Genomic DNA, 18,670 nt, shown 5'->3' on the forward strand with positions numbered 1-18,670 from the left:
AATTGCTTTTATGTTTCAATGTGGGACCATTCGCAGCAATCATCAGAGCATCAAACAGCTGATGCCCAATGAACCCATGTTTCTGGGAAACCTGTCATGATTGTGGTTGTGATGTTATTTTGAAATGCTTGTTCTTTTATCAGTCAAACAGAGACAAGATCAGACAAGATCTGCAAGGTCATGTTTATACCTGAGGGCAAAAAAAACCAAAAAAACAATAGTAGGCAGTAAAAAAGGAAAAAAGTGGTAGTAGTTATTTATGACAGTTTTTTTTAACCGAAAATCATTTTCATTGGATCGTTTCTGAAAAGGCTCACTATATATTCTCATTTTCATTACATTTTATCCTCACCAAATCTGCATCTGTCTCCATATCCAAAAAGTAATCATCCATTTAGTCAAGAATGAGCTCTGAATCCCCAGAAAGAAGTCATTTATTAATTCTGTATTTGTTTATTATATTGAGATCCTGTAGCGATGAAAATAATTTAAAGTACTGTATAGTGTATGTGCAAAGCATTTCCTCAAAATGTTAAAAAACAAATGAGTGTGAAAGATTTTTTTACAGTGTATATACAGTAGGCATGTGCAATGTGTTATTTACAATAAATCACATACAATATGCTCTAAACAAGCGTGAAGATTGAACAAAATACCCTTTAAAAGACGTTGGTAGAGGACAAGTGCATTGAAGAAACAATTTTGAATAACATAATACGTTTTAGAAGCATGAATTTGTACATGTGTTGAATAAGTGAACTTTACAATAGACTTAAAATAGACTTTATATGAGGTGGATGTCGAAAATGACTACAGTGCAACCGATTATGAACATGAACGAATGTCTCTCAGAGCTCTGTCATTAGTAATGCTCTCATCAGTTTTTCTCTATCCATCCTCAGATCTTCTTTTCTAAACACAAACAAAAAGACAGAGGAGAAGTGATCAAATAAACATCCAGACACGGTTTAGTATCCAGACACATAATACACAGTGTTTTTTCTTTTTTTGTATTGTGTATTTATAAAACTTTAAATGGCACAAGGAACCTTGAAGAACAAAAAAAAAAAGGAAAAAATAAATACTGACATTGGTGGGAACGCTGAAAGGAAGAAAATGAAGGACTAACCCTTTATAGAACGGCGATTTGTTGCCGTGTTCCAGCGGCGAGACTTTTTGCTAATAAAAGAATGCAGAGAATGGAATGCAAGCATTTTTTTATTTTTTATTTTTTTATCATTTTTTAAAATAATAACAACAGCATAAGATGACTATAAATTGATGGTGGAATAAACTTTACCGGAGGGTAGATTGGTGGCTGGACCTGTTTGTCCAATGAGCTGTTTGATGTGGATTTTCCCTTTTGGCTCTCAGAAGATATGGCTGCAAGAGCGTCTGGGAGGTCATCTTCATCACTATGGTTACTATAAGACAAAGCTGTAGGTTTAGTCCTATATACACCATTCTCGTAAAGAGCAATTCAAATGTTTTTTTGCAATTAAAAAGAAAACACACTAGAGCGTGGAAATTCTTCTTGGCAGACTTGAGAGATTGGCAAAAATATTTACTGTACTTCCTTCAGTACAGTCATACCAACAGAATTAACTCCAACTACTCACAAGCTGAACTGCCTAACAAGGCGTTTGCGGCGCTCCACTTGCGGTCTTTCCATGGTTGCGCTGCTGGAGACCGAATCCTGAGAGGAGCTGGGGATTCTGTAAAAAAAAAAGAATAAAAATAATAATAAAAGCAGCCAGAATCACAGTTAAAAGGAGTGTGAGAAATGGCAGATTCGGTTCTACCCGGATTTTTTAACTCCAGCAGAAAAATAGTATCAGCGAGTTACATTCTTCTTAATTAAACACACCCAATTTTGCTCTTCACCTAATTATCAAGCTCATTACGAAGTGACTTGATTGTGTTAGAGTAGGAGAAACGCTAAATTCTCCAATTCTGTAGCTCTATGGGGAAAAAATATGCTGACGAACAAGAACCAAGTACACATACCTGTTGTTCTGGTCTTCGCTGGAACAATTCCCTTTTGAATTCGCATTCTCGCTGTGCATCGAATGCTATGGGGGAAAAAACAAATACAGGTTTTAAGATCCTTCACACACAGATGTGCACGTACAAACTACATATACCTGTGCATACATATACACATTTCTACATTGTCTTTTCTTTTTCAGATTACAATATAATTTGTATACCACTTTTAACAAAGAACACCGTCCCAAAGCAGCTTTAAACACATTTTGAAATCCTAAATAAGTCCATAAGCTTGATCCTAAAGAGTGAGCTAGCAGTGTAAAAAAATCTTGAGAGGAACCAGATTCAAAAGAGAACCCATCCTCATGTGGGTGACGTAGTATATTGCCAGGAAACTAGATTTTTTTCAGAATTGATGGTTATATAAACTTTCTTTCGGCTTCTCCCATTAGGGGTCGCCACAGCGGATCATCCGTATTCGTGATCCGCATGTTCGATTTGGCACATGTTTTTACGATGGATGCCCTTCCTAACGCAACCCTCCCCATTTATCCGGGCTGGGGACTGGCACTAAGAGTGCACTGGCTTGTGCAACCCTAATGGCTGGGGTCGGTTCCCTGACCGGGGATCGAACCCAGGGCGCAGCGGTGAGAGCGCCGAATCCTAACCACTAGACCACCAGGGGTTATATTGTCAATAAACACTGACAATACACCAACTCAAACCCTGGGTGACAAACTATATGTGTAACAAACTGTAACGTCAGAAAATTCCATGTATGCATGCACAAATGTGTGATTAATGGTGATCCGGACATGACAGAGACATGGTCCATAGAACTACAGGCAAATACATAATCTCTCTCTCTCAGCAGTCACTTAGATAAAAAACGCTATAATGCAATCAAAAACCAAGCCGGCTTAAGACTGACTAGAAAACAAGAGTAAATGCTTCTTGTACAGTGGCAGTCATGAAAGCGGCTGAGCATCCTGCCTACTGATAGGAAAAGGCAATGATGTCCATTACCCAGTGGTCCATATCTGTTTAGACAGATGCAGGGAGCTTCCTGTATCTATTGATTTTTCAATTCAACTCTTTTTTATTTGTATAGCACTTTTAACAATGCACATTGTCTCAAAGCAGCTTTACACAAATAATGTGGTAATAAAGAATGAATAAATTTGTTCTTTTTTATTGTAAGTTTGTACCTCAAACTAACTTGTAAAAAGTGTCTCTTCTTCTTGACAGATCATGTGATCTAATGATTGAATAGTCACCATCTGGTCCAGAGAGTACTGTAGGGCATGTCCCTAATGTTTTAGAGATTTACCAGCAAGAAATGCTTCAATATTACTTGACTGGGTAACATAATTGGATGATTTGACCTTGTTTAACACTCCAGAATCATTGGGCAATTCATCAAGCATGCGGACCTCCCACAACTAGCAAAAATCAGTTCAACTTCAGTTCTTCATCTTAGTTCGAGTTATAAAGAGTCCTTAAGGGACTCCAACATAAGGGGAGATCCAATACTAAGCTCCTGGAGGAGTTCGGTGGATGCGGGTGCCAAATACGTCCATTAATTCTATTCATTTGCAACTAAAAACCAAGTTGCACAAGTAGGCGTTGCTACTGAATATGTACAACAGGCATAGGGGTTAATGTCAACAGTCTCCTACATTGACTCAAGACAACTTTTCGCTTCTGATCATCATCACTGTACCCCGCAACATTGTATATCTGCTACAAATGGACATTCGGTGCAACCCAGATGAGGATGGGTTTCCTCTTGAGTCTGGTTCCTTTCAAGGTTTCTTCCTTATGCCATCTCGGGGAGTTTTTCCTTGCCACAGTCGCCACCGGCTCGCTCATCAGGGACAAACTTACACTTATAAAGAACATTCACTGTTTACACATTATCTGTGTAAAGCTGCTTTGAGACAATGTTCATTGTTAAAAGCACTATACAAATAAAAATTAATTAAATTGAAAAAGAATTGAGGTAATTGGCAGTGTGGCAGGTTTGGGCCAGTGTGTCTTGTTCAATCAGACTGTCTGGTTCTACCAGGGAGGACCACAATCAGCAATGAGTTGATATGACTTTAGCTTGGAAGTTCACATAGACTTTGCCCGAATCTTAAACACCACTCTGAATAAAGACAATGCCAACAATGCCTCCTGCTCTGTATTAGACTTGTTCTCAGTGAAACTGTTATTATGGATGCAGCTGAGGAACTTTTTTGCAAGGTAGACATTGCATCCAAACCGGTCCTCCCCTTGTGATTGATGTATCTCTTTGTTACTTTGTTAAAAAAGACTGACCAATTGCAAAGTCTCCTAACATGGTAAATATTACAGGAGGGCCAAATACTTCATTTTGCCTTGGTTTCTCAGAGGCAACATTGCTTCTTGAATACAGATCGAGAATAACCTTTGCACTAAGAAGCTGAAGGGTAGAATGCCTGTCCTTCAAAGGTAAACTATTATTTCTAACCCCATGACATCTGTCCTCAGGACCCAGTGATTTTTTTTTTTAGCTGTAAAACCCATCAGCTGATCATGAGAGATACCTGCTAAGTTATTACATATTTTTTGTAAGGGTGACTAACAATCCATTCAGCAAAAACTAAACAAAATGTAGACACTAATCTTAATGAACTTTCTAATAGGAATGCTGCAGATGACTCACTCTGAGAATATTGCTTTTGCGCTGATCCTGTATGCCAGCTGGAGAAGAAGGGAGGCTTTTCTCTGACAGGAGCTTTTCTTCTGCCTGTTTACAGTAAAATAGAAAAAAAATCTGACACTTTCTAAACAGAAACTCTTGAATTTTAAGATATTTTTCTCTTCAGAAACACTAATACAACACTGACTGTATCAATGTTGATGTGAAGTGTTGGCCAGGGAACTGCATCTAGCTGTAACTGTTTTGGACTCCGTAAAGCTCGGTCAAGATCTTCTGTGTGCCCTGCAGAAACGTCCCATGGCTCTAAAACATAAAAAAAAAGCTGTCAGCATTGCACAAATAGACTCAATGGCTTCATGCAGTTAAAATGAATGCTTTATTTTAATTCTTACTAGGTTTGGTTAAAGTCAGGCACGGAACTTCCTGTTTCTCGTATCCATGCCATCGATAGCAGTAGTGAAGTGTTGTGGAAAGAAGAGTCTCATTCTCTTCCACACTGAACCTTTGGGTATCTGCGCTGCTCAGTGGGAAACTAAAAATATATTACATAGTATGCATACTATTGAATATTGGAAACATCTGAACATGGGTATAAATGTTCACATCAGAACAAGAATTACCAAAAAAGTGCATATCTATAATTTCCAGTAATAAAATCCCCTTTGTTTTGGATACATGGATAGATATGTCTAAAGAAGGGGTTTCACACTCTTGAAATCGTCTCAACCAGCAACAGTTGTATGATGAAGCTTTTCCCAGGATGCTGGATGATTTTTTATTTATTTATTTTTTTTTTTAAAGTTCTCAGGGAGGCTGAACAATTGGTTGCTGCTCCTTATAAGTTCTACATGAAACTTCTAGAAACAAATTTAAGGAAATCTATCTTTTGAATAGTACATATTAAATCAGAAGTGACCATGTAGATCAGGGTCTTTTAAAGGTTTTAGTCAGCCTGTGATTACTTTAAGTTGGCTAACATTAAGCAAACATTTTCTATAAAATATATTTTTTTCAATAAATTATAATTTATAGTAGAAAAGAATATTAAAAAACAAAAAATATATATTAATTGCAACACTGAAATTTCTAGTAGTCTTTTGAATCCACTGCAATGCATTCTACTGAATGCAACCCATATTCCTTGTGCAACACCACTAGTTGCGAACCTCTGGCACAATTTATTTTTTATATAACACAATGTTGGCATACTTTATAGAACCAGCCTAAAAGTAAGTTAAATATAAAATATTACTGAGTAGGGAGCATCCATGCATTATGGTTTTACACATGACATACTGTGTGTAAGTATGACTAATTTACTTTTTAGTTATTTTGTAAATTTGTTTTTTACTAATTTGAGAAAGTGCACTAATAAAAGTTAGAGGTGAACCCTTGTACATTGTTATGAAATTTACAAACCCAAATCCAAAAAAGTTGGGACACTGTACAAACTGTGAATAAAAAAGGAAAGCAATAATTTACAAATCTCAAACATATTTTATTCACAATAGAATAAAGATAACATCAAATGTTGAAAGTGAGACATTTTGAAATGTCATATTTAAAATAAAAGCTCATTTTGGGTTTCATGAGAGCTACACATTCCAAAAAAGTTGGGACAGGTAGCAATAAGAGGCCGGAAAAGTTAAATTTACATATAAGGAACAGCTGGAGGACCAATTTGCAACTTATTAGGTCAATTGGCAACATGATTGGGTATAAAAAGAGCCTCTCAGAGTGGTAGTGTCTCTCACAAGTCAAGATGGGCAGAGGATCACCAATTCCCCTAATGCTGCAGCGAAAAATAGTGGAGCAATATCAGAAAGGAGTTTCTCAGAGAAAAATTGCAAAGAGTTTGAAGTTATCATCATCTACAGTGCATATCATCATCCAAAGATTCAAAGAATCTGGAACAATCTGTGCGTAAGGGTCAAGTCCGGAAAACCATACTGAATGCCTGTGATCTTCAGGCCCTTAAACGGCACTGCATCACATACAGGAATGCTACTGTAATGGAAATCACAACATGGGCTCAGGCAAACTTCCAGAAAACATTGTCTGTGAACACAATCTACCGCGCCATTTGCCGTCGCCGGCTAAAACTCTATAGGTCAAAAAATAAGCCATATCTAAACATGATCCAGAAGCGCAGGCGTTTTCTCTGGGCCAAGGCTCACTTAAAATGAATGGCATGAGCAGCTTACACATCTGGAAAGGCACCATTAATGCTGAAAAGTTTATCCAAGTTCTAGAACAACATGTGCTCCCATCCAGATGTCGTCTCTTTCAGGAAAGACCTTGCATTTTCCAACATGACAATGCCAGACCACATACTGCATCAATTACAACATCATGGCTGCATAAAAGAAAAACCGGGTACTGAAATGGCCAGCCTGCAGTCCAGATCTTTCACCCATAAAAAACATTTGGCGCATCATAAAGAGGAAGATGTGACAAAGAAGACCTAAGACAGTTGAGCAACTAGAAGCCTGTATTAGACAAGAATGGGACAACATTCCTATTCCAAACTTGAGCAACTTGTCTCCTCAGTCCCCAGACATTTGCAGACTGTTATAAAAAGAAGAGGGGATGCCACACAGTGGTAAACATTGCCTTGTCCCAACTTTTTTTAAAATGTGTTGATGCCATGAAATTTAAAATTAAATTATTTTTCCCTTAAAATGATACATTTTCTCAGTTTAAACATTTGATATGTCATCTATGTTGCATTCTGAATAAAATATTGAAATTTAAAACTTCCACATCATTGCATTCTGTTTTTATTCACAATTTGTACGGTGTGCCAGTGTTTTCGGAATCGGGTTTGTATATGGCAGGTTAGATATTAGTGTACAACATCTCATAGATTTAAAATAAATACTACAATTAGTATGTTTTAGTGTAAACTGTGAATTTATTCACTGAAACAGATTCTATATCTTCCATTTGAATTTTCCATTGCAAATAATTGCTATCAATTGCTAATCAGTGACAGCCACAAACACCTCATCCTTTAATGCTGCTATAATGAAACTATAGTCCAAATGACAAAACAGACAGTACAGCAACTGTCTATAAAACTGCAGCTGTTAAGAAAATATGAGAAGAAAGATGTTGCATAATAAAGAGAGAAGTGAACTTGTCATTTAAAAAATGATGGAGCCCCAAGATATATGATGCGAGTTATTGTAAACAGCAGAGTGGTGGTGATGCAATTCGTATGCTAATACAGAGTAAACTTTGGCGTAGCAGTTGTTTACACAAACACCAGCAATAAATCCTATAAGCCGCAAACCATGTTATACGCTAACAAAAAAACATTAAAACTAGCTTTGCTTAACAAATACAGCGAGGCAACTAATACATTATGCTACATTCATCTAAGTCTGATGATGATTTCTGAAATCACTGAGAAGTAGCTAAGTTAGCCAGCAAAAAGTAAAAAAACAAGTCCTTTGTAATATTTGCTTTTGTTCCATTAGAGGAGAATTACAGGGCTGAGTCCAGTCACATAAATGCAAAATGATGTATAAATGGATGGATGGATGGATAGATGGATGAATCAATGGATGAATGAATGAATGGATTGGTTAAAACACACAGTGTTAGTATCCAACGTGCAGGATGAGATGCAGATATCGAACCAGCTGAGATGACAGGATGAGCAGTGGGTTTCATTAGCGGTCCAGTGCTGTCCTTCTCATTGTGTGACTCATACACACTCAGAGTGCAGTCATAACTTTGTCTTTGTATTGGACAGACACACTCTTGCTTGACTGGTCATATGAAGTCTCCAATACTAAGTCGCTGAAAGAGGGCCTGCCTGTATGGGGTGGTCTGGACCAGACATACATGCAAGACAAACAAGTAATGTAAAAAAAAAATAAAACTAATTAACAACTGCTACAAATGACAAATTAAAACACATTTGCACAAGCATGCTTCCCACATACAATCCACAAAATCAAAATGTATAAAAGATTACGAATGTATAAATATTGCCAGCATTAAATACAGAAATAAAAGGTGTATGAATGTGTTACCTGTGAGGTGGTGGATTCGGTACCATTTCCGTAGACTGGATATAAAGAGGTGTGGTCAAACTGTGTGGGTGTGTTCTGGACCATGGCTCCTGACCAATTGGAATGTTGTGCTTATACTTAAAAATAAATAAATAAATAAATAAATAAAAAAAAAATGACTGACTAAGTAATCAATTATCAACTTCCTATCAACAATAGTCAAATAAAAATAAATGCATATTCAGTTAGTTTATTTCCCTCCAGTCCGCTAAATCTATTGTCAGTTTATATTAATACAATCTTATATTCATTTGGGGTAAGAAAGGAACTGAAATGTACCGGTTTTAAGCTGTGATCAGGACTGGGCTGGGCACTGGAGAAGACAGACACAAAATGCTTAGCACAATACAGAAACAGTAAAGCTCTGTCGAAATGTTAATTGTGTAATTCCATTTGCAAAGCAACACTAACCTTGGATGGTGATGTTTTGCTGGGGTAATGGCTGTAAGAAACAAACACAGTAAGAAATTCACTCACCACTTTAACAGGAACACCTGCACATTCATGCATGACCAAGACAGGGTGAACTGACAGGAAAAGTACAGTAACTCAAATAACCAATCTTTACTATTGTGGTGAAGCATCCCAGAATAAACACATTAAACCTTAAGGTAGACTTCTGATCGATACAATCAGTAGCTTTGGATAAGGGGGCACGTGCCAAATAACATAACTGTAATTATAAAAGTTTTAACTGTTTGTATCCTTTACTGCAAAATCAGTTTTTGTTAATCTAATCTTGAAAGATTGCTCCAAATACCAAGTACTTTATCTACAAATGCTGGCTTTGCTGACAGTTCTTTCAGGAATTATATCACTCGTTGGTTAAGGCAAATACAATCTATAGCTACAAAGGTCTTTTCTGGACAACACTGGACGAAAGTAAAGATGAAACTTTATTGCTATCTTCTGAACATGGGTACAGTTGCCGACTTGGCAAATGTAAAGGAGAGATATTTTCTTGAGAAAGTGAAGCATCATTGCTCTTTCACATGAAATACCGTGCTTGTATTAAAACCTAAGAAGCTTCACAGTTGTTTAAGAAGCTTAAAAATGGTAAGAGCTATGAAATACAGTGCTTTTAAAACATCCATGTGTAGTCTTTCCTTTCTTTGACTGGTGACCACTTATTATTAATTATTATTATTTTTAATTATTATTATTAACAGAAATAAAATTGTTTCTATGTATTTTCCCAGGATGGTTTCTGTGTGTCTGGACATATGTCATGTGTAAGGATAACTTCACTCACCTTTGCCTAGTGATTGGGTTCTGGATGGATATCTTTTGCTCGGTCGTCTCTCAAAAGTGCTCGCCCTTCTGATCCTGCCTGAGTGAGCCGCCTGATACTCGGTCCTTCCACTAAAATTCCATAAATCAATACTTTAAGCCTGATTGAATGTCTGAGCTGGTCGCATTACATTTGATGGATGTGTGTACATGAAAGCTGTGTCAAACAATCGACAAATAAATAGTTCGCCTGTTTGTGGATCAAAAACTGCAAATCCTCTGGATAAACGATTGATCCACAGAGTGAAGGAATTACAGATTGATATGGTTGCAATTAGTTTCAATTAGCAATATATTCTAAATAATCTATATTAATTGCAGTTAGTCTTTTTTATTTTTTATTCAGCACCGTATACCTGAAGCGGAAGCGTGAGCCGAGGCGTGTGAAGTCATTGCGACTCGCTTTGTTCTGAGTCGACTGTCTAAGGCGGAAGAACGCATGGCTCTCGACAGCAGACTTCCAAAGTTGCTTGCACACTGTTGAGCTGGAGAGCTGAAAGACAAACGTATGCTCCTGTTCCCGACCCTGCACACACACAAACACACAAGCACACACACATTTACTACCAATGTTTAATTAGAAGTTATAGGACATGAGTAAACTATTTTGGTGAATACTTCAACTTTATATTTTAAGGAGTACTGACTTCCTTTTTGGGTTCTGTTCATAAAAAGACATAAAACCCCTGTTAGAACTTACAGTTTAATAAGAAGAACATGGAGGTGAACTGGCAAACAATACCTGATACTACGTACCTGACAAACTTGGTTGATTTCAAAACAAACAAATTTGTCATTCAAACCACTGTGACCATTAAGATCATTAATAGATCAATAAACCTTCAATAAAAATTCCCAAAAACAAAACCCACTTGCTTCTTTAAACTTTTAAATGTTACACATACGTATTTAACATATAAGTGATGATGCACGATGTACCTGTTCATCATCTTCCACCACCATTAACGTCAGCCTGCTCTTCTTGAAGTCCAGACGTGTAATTTTGGGCCTTGAAATGTACATCAAAAACAGTGTTTTCAAAGAACTTGCAATCGATATCAAAAAGCACAAGTTATATTAGTCTGTGTGCTTACCAAAAAAAGAGGCCAATTTTATTCGACCTTTCAAACACAAGAATTCCTGTTGGCGTAAGACCCAGAGCATAATCCCCCCCATCACGACCCTGAAAACACACACATCAAAATAAAAACAAGTTGTTCAGATTTTCTTGTAATTGCATTACTATCTGTACACCATTTGTTACATAATAAAGAATAGAGTGCATGTTCTCACCTTCACAAAGTGCATGTCCACACCATACATCTCCAGCCACTTACACTTATTTAGAAAGTTTAGCTCAGCCTGTGATGGACTCGTTCCCCTGCCAAACACATAGAGTAACGCATGTGATGTCATCCCAAAGAGAGATTATGTTGCCTGAATGATAAATTTCCTTTCGGTTCTTTCACAAACTGTTACAAGTTGGAGGCGGACAACTATAGAGCCATAATGTAATACGCTTTTCATTGGGGAAAACTCATGATCTTTGCTGAGCAGAACAAAGGTTTCACATAGAATATTCTAAAGCCAAGAGCAACTGAACTATTTATGGTAAAGCATATAGGCATGTTTTTTTTATATTTGACAGTGGTCTGATATTGTGTGATATTGGAGACAATCCGTTCAAAATGTGGATAAGCACTACAATGCTACTGAACTACTGAAGATGTCCGGGATGAAGCATTGGAACGAATCAAATCATTGCTCTATTAGATAGAATTCTAATTCAGCAAACTGACCAATCACCACTGGAAAACAAATACATTGACAACAGTTAGTAAATGTCAGATGTCCCAGGCTTTCTGGGTGTGCAAAGAATGCCAGCATAATTTTATAACAAATAAATGCACTCGTCACAGATGAAACCCTTGGTTTGATGCAAAAGTAGACATTCAGAGCTATCAAATGTTTAACCAGGGGTGTTAAAATCCAGAAATGGCCAGTGGGGATGCAGGTTTTCATTCCATCTAAATGAATGGCACAATCTGAATCTATTCAAAGCCAAGATATGCTATCAAACAGATGGAATCAGGTGTGGCTCCTGTGCGACTGGACTACACTAGTTTAAACAAGCAATCTAACATGGTATACCTGTTCCAGTATTTCTGATCATTTGACTATTGTACCAAACAAATGCAGATCACTTGCTCATCATCTAAACCTACACTAAATCTTCTTCTTCTTTTGGCTGCTCCCATTAGGGGTCACCATAGCTGATCATCCGTCTCCATACCCCCCTGTCCTCTACATCTGCCTCTTTCAAACCAACCTGCATGTCTTCCCTCACCACATCCATAAACCTCCTCTTTGGTCTTACCACAGTCCTATAAACGTTCACTTTCACACTTGTAGATATCCTTCTATCACAACTCACCAACGTCTTAATTAGAAACTCTACACTAATACTGGATAGCTTTGTCCAGTTATAGAGATCCATTGACCTCGCTTTATTCTCAGAAAAGCCTTTATGCTATGAGGCATGGATTTCAGAATATGTTGGAAACCGTCTTTTGAACCTCTTGTCCATGGTTCATGATTGCCTCGCATAATTGCTGAGCTGCTTGTCAGCTGCTTATTCATCTTGCGAATCACCTATTCGACAACATCCCAAAGGTACTCTCTGTTGACCAGAGGGGCCATTGTTGCACAGTGAACCGATTGTCAAGTTTATGAAACTAGTTTGAGAGTGCTTTGTAACTTGCATTATCTCACTGAAATTAGATATTATAAGATCATTTGAGGCCAAAAGAGATGCACATGGTCAGTAACAATACTCAGATGTTGCATACTTGCCTCAGGACTTGGTGTGCTGTTTGTTATTCTGCTCACCACAAATGTATAAAAATCTTTTATTTATTATTGATATCCTGTCAGCTCAAAACTAATCTGGTCAGTCTCTGATGTGTTTCTGCAGAAGAAGAGTCACTTCCTGGATGTTTTTTGTATTTTGCACAATTCTTTGTGAACCCACTTTGAACTCGCTGCTGCCACGTGAGGGCTGATTGGTTAATTGGGCAAGAATTTTAGTATTCCTAATGAAATTGTGCCTGTACACACTATGAATGTAACCAAAGTTAAACACAATATTCAGAAGAAAAAATCTTTTAAACATGTGCAAATTCAGTTACTAATAGCAATAGTGGTAGGGTTCATATTTATTGTTTTATGTATGTTTATGCACTTATGCATTTATGGATGAACAGAGGATTAAATGTGAACTCATTTCAGCAGTATACAAAACTACACAGAAAATCTTTTTAGAAAAATCTTTTTCTGTTATCAGGATTATCATGAGGTCATTAGGAGGTTTTAATCTGACACTGTGTGAATGACTGCCACGCTTTAATCAGTACCAGAGACACCCACCCACATACAGCACGAGACAAACAGACAAGTCACACAGACACGTTTCAGAGCTCTAATCATAATGTAGTGGCTGACAGACTGTTTTGAAAAGCACACTTTTTAGCTCACCTGCACTCTGCCCATTTGCGGTAAATGTCCGCCTCCATGATCTCCGACTGATTAGGTGAGAAACGGAACTCTGAAACCAACAGTGTTGTGTGTTCCAATGGGTCGCAGTCTCCCAACTCACCTGTACAAGGCACAAACAGGGCATTGTTTATAACATCAGAACTCTCTATATTGTAAATACACAAATGCAAAGAGAAATAGTACACACCTAATACCCACACCCACATACATGTACAAATACACACACTAACACACATATAAGGACTCACTCTGTAGGCAATAAGCCCCAAGATCCACAGATACATCATATGGACACTTTAATCTGCTCAGGGAAAAGGAAAGGCTTATTGATGCATCAAACGGATTGTAAATGTGTTATTAAACCACACTTTATGAATGTGATGCAAGTTTGTGCTTTATTCTTAAAAGCAAGACCGAGAGAGTACGTGTTAAAGACCCAGTGGACATACAGTATTTCTCTGTCCGTATGTGAGACAGAGATGCTGCTGGAGAAAGAATGAGCATAAGAAAAGAGTGTAACCCCTGTGTTGGAAAGTGTGTCGAAGCACTCAAATTAGAAACGAGTGTTGGTTCTCATCACAGTTTCTTTTATTAAAGAGGAGAACAGCTCTCAGGGGATCAGACCCACATTAAGACACTGAAACAGCGATTCTACTGGACTGTAGCAGAAAGCAGGACCTTGTGGATGTGTGTGTGTGTGTGTGTGTGTGTGTGTGTGTGTGTGTGTGTGTGTGTGTGTGCGTGCACGTGTGCTAGTATGCATACATGATTCTGAAAACAATCAGCAAGAACAGCATAGTTTTTCCGTATTTCACACTACTTCAGAACATTGCATGAATATGAAGTACCTTATTACTATTCCTCTGCCACAGCCTGAATCACACTTCCCAGAATTAAGATCACACATATGCATTAAATATTATTGATGGTTGCATACTGAGAGACTGCAAAATACTGCACAGAGCCTTCGTTCTTCAGAAAGATCTTAGAAAGCACAAAGGTGACTAAACAGTATGGTTTAAATTTTTTAGTGCGTGAAAGCAATTCTTACTTGCCAGACAGAATGTCTTGTCTGAGCTGCAGCACAAAGAGGTACCTGAGAAAAATACAGTCAGTAGTTAGATTACAATCAACAAACTATAGGATTTCATATTCCACTTTATTTTACATAGATATACTTCTTTTCACTGTGGTAGTCCAGGGGTGAATCTGTACTTTAGTGCTCACATACATATATACATATATATAGTAATAATATATAATAGAGTAGTCAATGTGCAGCTTGTATGTCCTCATGCTGTGCATCAGGTGCAGAAGGTGGCATCAAAAAACAGACGCCTGATTTGCTGCCAGCATTGCTTTAGAGGTTGCAGAAGTGGAAGGTCCTTTTGCTAGAGATCAGACCATACGCCAGATACTGCAACAAGTCGGTTTGCATGCCCGTCGTCCCAGATAGAGGCTGAAGGTAAAGGAATGGAGCATCCTTAAGTGGAAGGTGGAGAAGCACAATGGGTCTAACATGCAGCATGTTAGTGATGTCAGTATGGAGGAGTGGAAGAGGATCCGAGCAATAACCTGTGCAGCTCTGGTGAATTCCATGCCCAGGAGGATTAGGGAAATGCTGGATAACAATGGTGCTTACACAAAATATTGACACATTTTTGACATGTTCACTTATGGTGTACTCACTTCTGTAGCCAGCTATTTTGACAATAATGGCTGTATGTTGTGTTATTTTCAGAGGACACTAAATATGTACTGCTCTACAAGCTGCATATTGACTCCTGTAAAATATATCCAAGTTTAATTTTTTATTGTACTGTTCCTTGAGAAGATAAAATAGTTGCTGGTATCCAATCTTTTCACACGCAACAAAAATAAAAATAAACAAATTTTGCTACAAATAAACACATTGCACTACATCAAATTAGTGCTGTTCTCTACTTTATACCTTGTGAACTCCTCATGAAGGTTGTTGGGTTCTGAGGAGTAGAACTTCACTCTGAAAAACAGCCTGTATGGTGGACCGTCTGAAAAAGAGAGACAAAGAAGAGTCAGAAGCAGGAGAGAACGAGGTGTAATTAGCGTCTGAACACAGCATAGACATGCAAAGAAAACGTGACTTAAAATGAGATTTTCATTAAAACAACTCTGTATACAGAGACTGAAGGAAATAAAAGAAACGAATAGCAAAAAAATACAAATAAATAAAAACCCAAGGCCACACTAAGTTGTCATAGAGACACGTCAGTTTGCCGACACTTTCAGCATGACTCAATAGCAATCTAAAGCCTGTATAGCATAGAAGTTTGTGGGGAAAAGAATTAAGCGCACCAGTGAGTTCTTGTTGTGGTAAAACTGTTCATAGTTTCATTACCTGATGGTTGGCTGTTCTGCATATTTTTAAGACAAAGTACATTCTGGGAATGGGGTAGGCAGGGGGTCAGAGGGATTTGGATATATGTAATGTGCAGATTGGGAAATTTTTGTGGAAAAAAAGCTTTACTATAGAAATTATTATTAAAAAAAATCCCCGATAACCTGGTACCAACTTCAAACAGCATTCTTGACGGAAAGCAAAGGTGCATGGATTATAAAGCGGAAATTTCTAGAGGAGAAAGATTACTAACTCGAGCTGAAGAAAAGAGAGCAGGTCCTCCAGGGCTTCCGTTTATTTTGGAGAATTCAAAACAACTGCCAAATTGTCACTATAGATTCATGTCAGTTTGGTCAACTGTCATTTTTGTTGAGGGAAAAAAAACTAAGAAAAAGAAAGACTGTTCTTTTTGCATATTCTTGTGTGAGAACACGTAGCAATGAAGAATGTAAAAATAGGGAAATATGTAAGGTGGCTGAAGAATATAAATGTACGGCCAGATTTATTTATACAAACCAATCTAGACGAATTTATTTCAAACCACATATCACATGGCTGGGATCTATTCTAATTCATATAAATGTAAAGCATTTACTTATTAAAAGAAAAGGCGTGTTTTACATGCAAGCCATTGCCAATTTCCAGCCAGGTAGCTGCAGTGGGCGTGTCTTTGCCTGGGCTACTGGGTTTGGCTTCTGCTCTGTCCACAAAGTAAACACTCATACACCCACTCATAACACATATCACCATGGCAACTATAGATAACGAGCAAAAGGACATCAGACACCTGCAATGATCCAGCCATCCAATGCTATAATACCTTTGCACTGTGTGTGCGTGCCTGTTTATGTGTGTGTGGTGTGTGTGTTCATTGTGGACTTACATCTAATCTGCTTTTTTATGGGTTTGCCAGCATCCAGCCAGTGCTAAAGGAAAAAAAATAGAAGTACAGAGAGACACAAAGAGAGAGACAGAACAAATGAACACAATAGCAGAGAGGAAGTACAGTGCTGTTGCTCGGATTGATGCGGAGTAGCTCCATCTCACACACTTTTACACTCAAGTTCAGTACCTCCTTCTCTTTCACACTCACACAAGCCTATTTATAGATTAGCACTCACCACAACCTGCTCTGGGTCCATGAACTGCAGTCCAAAATAATCAGCCTCCACAAGGTCCAAATGATACATGATTTGATCAAACAGGTCCTGTCCTTTTGCATGTTTCTGGAACACATACATAGAACACAAATATTACAGAAAGCTAAGCATGAATCTGGTTTATTACACTGCCTTATAAGTTCAGCAGCCTTTAGAGAGGCCTGGTATAAACTGCTTGCATAAGCCACACACATTTACATGAGTGCATGATGACACCTCCCTGACGCACTATTCAGAGAATAACAAATGAGGCAGCATTCAAATGGACTAAAACACAAAGAAAAGACAAGGAGTTTTGTTATTCACACTAATCAATTACAAAGTTGCACTGCAAGAATGCAATAAAAAAAAATAAAAAAAAAAGACAAAAATTAGGATTCAGGATGGAATGAAAATCATGGCTGTATGCTAATGGCTCAATAGGATTTGTGTTCTATGACTCATGACTACGTTTTATGTGATTTTAACACTATATTGTTATCAAAGTCCAAGTTGTGCTCTGAAGGAGTCTTCCTTTGTTTGCGTAGCTATTCGTTTAAATTGCCTTTTCTCGTCATCCTTGCAGGAACAAACCATAAAAGTGACCTAATAAAACATGCTGCATGAAACAACCTATTTACTCGCCTTAAGCAGTGTGCTAAAGTACAGAATAAGGCAAGTTTTTATAGTCATCTTTGTTTTACGGTTTTTAGTTTCAGGGATATATTTTATTTCTGCTGCACAATGGGGAAGATAGAATGTTTAAGGACCTTAATCCTCTACCTTAATCCACACACAGACAGGGTTTACATAAATTAATAAACAAGTAGAACCTGAGGACAACAGCATCAGCTGGGAATGGATCTGCAGCCAACGAGTCTAAACCTTCTTGTCAGTAATATGCATAACTGAAATACTCCTAAAATAGATTTCAAAAAGGAAGAAAAACTATTTTAAACATTTGACCTTTATGTGACCTTGATATAAATAATCAAAAAAATAATTAAATCCAGTTAATCTGCTGGTTCCAATCATAATTCCATATACTCCGTCAACCATTCAGCCACTTGTTCTTGTGCTATTGCAATAATGACATCTCAGACTGACAAATTGATGAATGGACAAACCCAGATGATAATTCCTCCACTATTCAGTGACATAGAAAAAATGTAAAATAATAATCGTAAAAAAAATAAAAATAAAAACAAACAAAAAAGACTTGATGCTTAACGTTCCTAGATGTAAAAGTTTGGAAATTGTATCTGCTGGGGAAAAATATTCACCTTCATAAAGTGGGTTGTGCTGTACGATTCTATTATCAATCTCAAGGCTGCAAGTGCATAAATTTACACAGAATTCAAGGCTGGGAGCTAAACTTCACAACACACAAAATATTACTCCTTCGCTACAATAACACTAAATGTGTAGTAATATATTATTTAGTATGGTTGTAAACAGACATAACCCAGATATAGACAAGTCATGATTACTAATTATTACAAAACAAAATTTATTTCCAGAGATACTGAGTATCAGATTCAAGCATAGAACG

At 37.5% G+C, this 18,670-nt stretch overlaps 1 protein-coding gene across 1 annotated transcript in view; it reads right to left on the bottom strand.

Annotated features, from left to right (window-relative positions):
• Positions 1 to 433: 433 nt before the first annotated feature.
• epb41l4b (erythrocyte membrane protein band 4.1 like 4B) overlaps positions 434 to 18,670 on the bottom strand; it is a 29,955-nt gene continuing 11,718 nt past the window's right edge. Inside the window, exons 2-23 of the mRNA XM_083530087.1 lie at positions 17,101 to 17,205; positions 16,863 to 16,905; positions 15,554 to 15,632; positions 14,654 to 14,698; positions 13,851 to 13,903; positions 13,582 to 13,702; positions 11,341 to 11,428; positions 11,142 to 11,230; positions 10,987 to 11,056; positions 10,404 to 10,573; positions 10,010 to 10,119; positions 9,169 to 9,199; positions 9,037 to 9,070; positions 8,719 to 8,834; positions 5,068 to 5,207; positions 4,863 to 4,978; positions 4,679 to 4,762; positions 2,008 to 2,072; positions 1,620 to 1,715; positions 1,301 to 1,424; positions 1,130 to 1,179; positions 434 to 912 (exon numbers count right to left, since the gene is read on the bottom strand). Coding sequence (XP_083386213.1) covers positions 849 to 912; positions 1,130 to 1,179; positions 1,301 to 1,424; positions 1,620 to 1,715; positions 2,008 to 2,072; positions 4,679 to 4,762; positions 4,863 to 4,978; positions 5,068 to 5,207; positions 8,719 to 8,834; positions 9,037 to 9,070; positions 9,169 to 9,199; positions 10,010 to 10,119; positions 10,404 to 10,573; positions 10,987 to 11,056; positions 11,142 to 11,230; positions 11,341 to 11,428; positions 13,582 to 13,702; positions 13,851 to 13,903; positions 14,654 to 14,698; positions 15,554 to 15,632; positions 16,863 to 16,905; positions 17,101 to 17,205 — 1,893 coding nt within the window. The 3' untranslated portion in view covers positions 434 to 848. The remainder of the gene's footprint in view (positions 913 to 1,129; positions 1,180 to 1,300; positions 1,425 to 1,619; positions 1,716 to 2,007; positions 2,073 to 4,678; positions 4,763 to 4,862; positions 4,979 to 5,067; positions 5,208 to 8,718; positions 8,835 to 9,036; positions 9,071 to 9,168; positions 9,200 to 10,009; positions 10,120 to 10,403; positions 10,574 to 10,986; positions 11,057 to 11,141; positions 11,231 to 11,340; positions 11,429 to 13,581; positions 13,703 to 13,850; positions 13,904 to 14,653; positions 14,699 to 15,553; positions 15,633 to 16,862; positions 16,906 to 17,100; positions 17,206 to 18,670) is intronic.

This window comes from Silurus aristotelis, assembly GCF_946808225.1.
Source record: "Silurus aristotelis genome assembly, chromosome: 25".
Lineage (NCBI taxonomy): Eukaryota > Metazoa > Chordata > Actinopteri > Siluriformes > Siluridae > Silurus > Silurus aristotelis.